The sequence below is a fragment of the Entelurus aequoreus genome, linkage group LG03 (assembly GCF_033978785.1).
Source record: "Entelurus aequoreus isolate RoL-2023_Sb linkage group LG03, RoL_Eaeq_v1.1, whole genome shotgun sequence".
NCBI classification, from domain to species: domain Eukaryota; kingdom Metazoa; phylum Chordata; class Actinopteri; order Syngnathiformes; family Syngnathidae; genus Entelurus; species Entelurus aequoreus.
In genome coordinates, this window is record NC_084733.1 from 5,105,410 (window position 1) to 5,111,297 (window position 5,888).

Below are 5,888 nucleotides of genomic sequence, written 5' to 3' on the forward strand. Positions count from 1 at the left end.
CCTCATAAACATCAGCGCGGTTAATAAAGTGCGCGCGCTGCTGCGGTGACGTCACCGAGGAGGAGGAGGAGGAGGAGGAGGAGGAGGAGGGGGCGGGACACATGTGTCCTGTGGCGTGGACGTGGAGTGACCGAACACATCTCGGTTCTGCGCGCATTGTCACCGATGCCCCGCCTCTGCTCGCACGCTGCCTTAAACCCGGCAGCCCGCAGCCAGAACCGAGCTGCATCCAATTAAGGCGGACTCTCGCCGGGGCAGGTTGCACCATCAAGGGGGGGCTTGGAAAAAAAAGAAAAAAAAAAAGAGGCAAAATCCAATTCCTCCCTGCAGGACAATGTCGATGAGCCCCAAGCATACGACCCCCTTTTCAGTGTCCGACATCCTGAGTCCTCTGGAGGAGAGCTACAAGAAGGCGGCCATGGACCACGGGAGCGGCGCGCAGCTGCAGGCGAGCTACCGGCAGCCGCAGGTGTCCCAGGCGGCCATGCAGCAGCACCACATGGGCCACAACGGCGGCGTGTCGGCCTACCACATGAGCGCCGCCGGGGTGCCGCAGCTGTCCCACGCCGCCGCCGCCGCCGCCGCCGCGGTGGGCGGCTACTGCAACGGCAACATGGGCGAGCTGGCGCCCTACCAGGACGGCATGAGGGGCAGCGCCACGGCCGCGGGCTGGTACGGAGCCAACCCGGACCCCCGGTTCTCCACCAGTGAGTTCGCCCGCCGGTCCGCGGACCTGGCCGGACGCTAGCCAGCATTTCAATTGGCGTTTTGTTCATGAATCCTGCGCTAGGAAAAGTGGTCAATTCACAGTAAATTACTGTGACAATAACATTTACGCGCATTTAAATACCATTTGTAGTTCTATTTTCATTACAACTTTTTACTGTCTTATTTTTTTTACAGTCAAGTGTTGGAATATTTCCAATATTCTGCATTTATATTCAACTTTATTTTCATATTCTCCATTTTGTTCTCAAATTCGCTTTTATTCTCATATTTATATTTGTTTTAAAATCCAAAAATCTCTATCTTTCAAATCAATATTCCGCATTTAAAATAAACTTTATTTTAATATTCTCAATTTTCTTCTAAAATTCGCTTTTATTCTCATATACATTTTTATATGAAACGTTATTGTGGTATTTAATATTCGTTGTACTATATTATGTCTGAATAAAAATGTATGTAATGGTGCAAATTTGTTTAAAAAAAATGCTGAAATATTTATCAAATGTGTGCAGAGAAATGTGACAAACGGTCAGAATCCGGAACTATATTATATAACAATAATGATAATAATATTAAAATAGGTGCAAATATTTTATTATACAATTAATTGTAAGTATTGTTTGTTTGTTTACATATGTCATATCATCATATCATTTGTCGTACTATTTTGATTGCAACTTTTTACTGTCTTATTTTTGGAATATTTCGCATATTCTCCATTTTGTTCTCAAATTCGCTTTTATTCTCATATTTATATTTGTTTTAAAATCCAAAAATCTTTATCTTTCAAATCAATATTCTGCATTTAAAATAAACTCTTTTTTAATATTCTCAATTTTCTTCTAAAATTATCTTTTATTCTCATTTACATTTGTATATGAAACGTTATTGTGGTATTTAATATTCGTTGTTCTACACTTATTTCATCTCAAACCAGTACTATATTATGTCTGAATAAAAATGTATGTAATGGTGCAAATATGTTTAAAAAAATGCTGAAATATTTATCAAATGTGTGCAGAGAAATGTGACAAACGGTCAGAATCCGGAACTATATTATATAATAATAATGATAATAATATTAAAATAGGTGCAAATATTTTATTATACAATTAATTGTAAGTATTGTTTGTTTGTTTACATACGTCATATCATCATATAATTTGTCGTACTATTTTCATTACAACTTTTTACTGTCTTATTTTTTTTTACAGTCAAGTATTGGAATATTTCGCATATTCTCCATTTTGTTCTCAAATTCGCTTTTATTCTCATATTTATATTTGTTTTAAAATCCAAAAATCTTTATCTTTCAATTCAATATTCTGCATTTAAAATAAACTTTATTTTAATATTCTCAATTTTCTTCTAAAATTCGCTTTTATTCTCATATACATTTTTATATGAAAAGTTATTGTGGTATTTAATATTCGTTTTTCTACACCTACCAGTACTATATTATGTCTGAATAAATATGTATGTAATGGTGCAAATATGTTAAAAAAAATGCTGAAATATTTATCAAATGTGTGCAGAGAAATGTGACAAACGGTCAGAATCCGCAACTATATTATATAATAATAATGATAATAATATTAAAATAGGTGCAAATATTTTATTATACAACTAATTGTAAGTATTGTTTGTTTGTTGACATATGTCATATCATCATATCATTTGTCGTACTATTTTGATTACAATTTTTTACTGTCTTATTTTTTTTTTTTTACAGTCAAGTGTTGGAATATTTCGCATATTCTCCATTTTGTTCTCAAATTCGCTTTTATTCTCATATTTATATTTGTTTTAAAATCCAAAAAATCTCTATCTTTCAAATCAATATTCTGCATTTAAAATAAACTTTATTTTATTATTCTCAATTTTCTTCTAAAATTCGCTTTTATTCTCATATACATTTTTATATGAAACGTTATTGTGGTATTTAATATTCGTTGTACTATATTATGTCTGAATAAAAATGTATGTAATGGTGCAAATATGTTTTTAAAAAATGCTGAAATATTTATCAAATGTGTGCAGAGAAATGTGACAAACGGTCAGAATCCGGAACTATATTATATAATAATAATGATAATAATATTAAAATAGGTGCAAATATTTTATTATACAATTAATTGTAAGTATTGTTTGTTTGTTTACATATGTCATATCATCATATCATTTGTCGTACTATTTTGATTACAACTTTTTACTGTCTTATTTTTTTACAGTCAAGTGTTGGAATATTTTGCATATTCTCCATTTTGTTCTAAAATTCGCTTTTATTCTCATATGTATATATATTTTTCTATTAGACTTTGTTTTAAAATCCAACAATCTTTATCTTTCAAATCTGCATTTAAAATAAACTTTATTTTAATATTCTCAATTTTCTTCTATAAAATTCGCTTTTATTCTCATATACATTTTTAAATGAAACTTTATTGTGGTATGTAGTATTCGTTTTTCTACACCTATTTAATCTCAAACCAGTACTATATTATGTCAGAATAAATATGTATGCAATGGTGCAATTACATAACAAATATGTTTTAAAAAAAAAAGTGCTGAAATATTGATTAAATGTGTGCAGAGAAATGTGACAAACGGGTAGAATCCGGAACTATATTATATAATAATAACGATAATAATATTAAAATAGGTGCAAATATTTTATTATAAAACTAATTGTAAGTATTGTTTGTGTGTTTACATATGTCATATCATCATATCATTTGTTGTACTATTTTGATTACATCTTTTTATTGTTACTTTTTACAATCAAGTGTTGAAACCTATGGAATACATTCTGCATTTATATTTAACTTTATTTTCATATTCTCAATCGTCTTCTAAAATTCGCTTTTATTCTCATATACAGTTTTATATGAAACTTTATTGTGGTATGTAATATTCGTTTTTATACACCTATTTGATCTCAAACCAGTACGATATAATGTCAGAATAAATATGTATGTAATGGTGCGATTGCATAATAAAAAAATGTTCCAAAAAAATATTATGTATCAATGCTGAAATATTTATCAATTGTGTGCAGAGAAATGTGACAAACGGGGAGAATCCGGAACTATACTATATAATAATGATAATAATATTAAAAATAGGTGCAAATATTTGATTATACAACTAATTGTAAGTATTGTTTGTTTGTTTACATATGTCATATCATCATATCATTTCTTGTACTATTTTGATTACAACTTTTTACTGTCTTATTTTTTTTTTTTTTTTACAGTCAAGTGTTGAAACCTATGGAATATTTCGAACATTCTGCATTTATATTAAACTGTATTTTAATATTCTCAATTCTGTTCTAAAATTCGCTTTTATTCTCATATTTATCATTTTTTTATTTTGTTTTAAAATCCAAAAATCTTTATCTTTCAAATCAATATTCATCTTGATGTGACATTTTATTGTAGTATATAATATTCGTTGTTGTACTCCAAACAATACTATGTTATGTCAGAATAAATATGTACGTAATGCGACTACATCAATATTCTGCATTGAAAATAAACGTTATTTTAATATTCTCTATTTTGTTCTAAAATTCGCTTTTATTCTCATATATATTTTCATATGAAACTTTATTGTTGTATGTAATATTCGTTTTTCTACACCTATTTAATCTCAAACCGGTACTATATTATGTCAGAATAAATATGTAGTAATAGTGTGACTACGTGACAAATAAGTGTTGAAAAAATGTGCTGGAATATTTATCAAATTTGTGCAGAGAAATGTGACAATGTGATAATAATATTACAATAGGTGCAAATATTTTATTATACTACTAATTGTAAGTATTGTTTGTTTGTTTACATATGTCATATCATACAAAATAGGTTTATAAACTGAAGCTGTCAAATTAGTTTTAACAAATAGAAATTAAAACATATTATAATATTGAAGGACAATAGTGGAACAAAAAAAAAGAAATATTGCTTTATTTACTATAATTTTTTGGTCAATAATGAAATAATCTTACTGATTCTGAACGAAAATCGATCCTCAAAGTGGATTGATTTGAATAATAATATTTTTGAAATGGTCAAATGTTTGAATAAATAGAAGCAATATGCATAAAGTGAAGTATTTTTGTTCCCCCCCGCCAGTTTCCCGCTTCATGGGCTCCTCCTCGGGCATGAACATGGGCGGCATGGGCGGCCTGGGCTCCCTGGCGGAGGTCCACGCCAAGGGCATGGGCTCCCTGGCGTCCACCCCGCGGAGGAAGCGGCGGGTCCTCTTCTCGCAGGCGCAGGTCTACGAGCTGGAGCGACGCTTCAAGCAGCAGAAGTACCTCTCGGCCCCGGAGAGGGAGCACCTGGCCAGCATGATCCACCTCACCCCCACGCAGGTGAAGATCTGGTTCCAGAACCACCGCTACAAGATGAAGCGGCAGGCCAAGGACAAGGTGACCCAGCAGCAGATGCAGCCGGACGGGGGTTCGTGTCAGCAGCAGCAGCAGCAGCAGTCCCCGCGCCGGGTGGCGGTGCCGGTGCTGGTGAAGGACGGCAAGCCGTGCCAAGGCAGCGGGCAGCACACGCCCGCCGCCGCGCAGACCCACCCGCACCCGCACCCGCACCCGCACCATCACCACCAGCACCCGCAGCAACACCCGCCGCAGGCCGCCAACGTCATGCTCATGTCCGCCGGCGGCAACCAGGCGCACCAGCAGCCGGTGGGCAGCGCCGGGCACTCCCCGGACTTGGGCCCGCATTCCTCCAGCCCGCCCGCGCTGCAGAGCCAGGTGCCCGGCCTCTCGCACCTCAACTCCCCCGGGGCCGAGTACGGCTCGGCGCTGCAGTGCTCGGCGCTCTTGTACGGCAGGACGTGGTGACCATGAGTACGAAAAAAAAACAGAAAAAAAACCCAGAAAGACTTCTCTCTTTTTTCAAGCATTTTTGGACCAGTGCATAATACAACTACTTTTTTTCTACCAGAAGTGGAACAGTTGGGATTTATTTATGTAAATTATATTGAAAAACAACCCTGTAAAAATAGACTTTCAAAGACGTTTTAATGTCAGCCGCATAGATTTAGAATGTAATTTTTATCTGGGTTTCCAATATTGTACAGTTTTATTTCCTCTCTTTTGGACACTTTGTTGCCGACTTGTTGTCGTTTCCTTGGTA

At 35.3% G+C, this 5,888-nt stretch overlaps 1 protein-coding gene across 1 annotated transcript; it reads left to right on the top strand.

The window, feature by feature from the left end:
• The first annotated feature begins 276 nt into the window (after nucleotides 1-276).
• Nucleotides 277-5,639, top strand: nkx2.1 (NK2 homeobox 1). Its single transcript, XM_062040156.1, has 2 exons — nucleotides 277-707; nucleotides 4,869-5,639. Exons 1-2 carry the CDS (start codon nucleotides 335-337, stop codon nucleotides 5,591-5,593), a joined length of 1,098 nt encoding a protein of 365 aa, XP_061896140.1. The 5' UTR covers nucleotides 277-334; the 3' UTR covers nucleotides 5,594-5,639.
• Nucleotides 5,640-5,888: the final 249 nt, after the last annotated feature.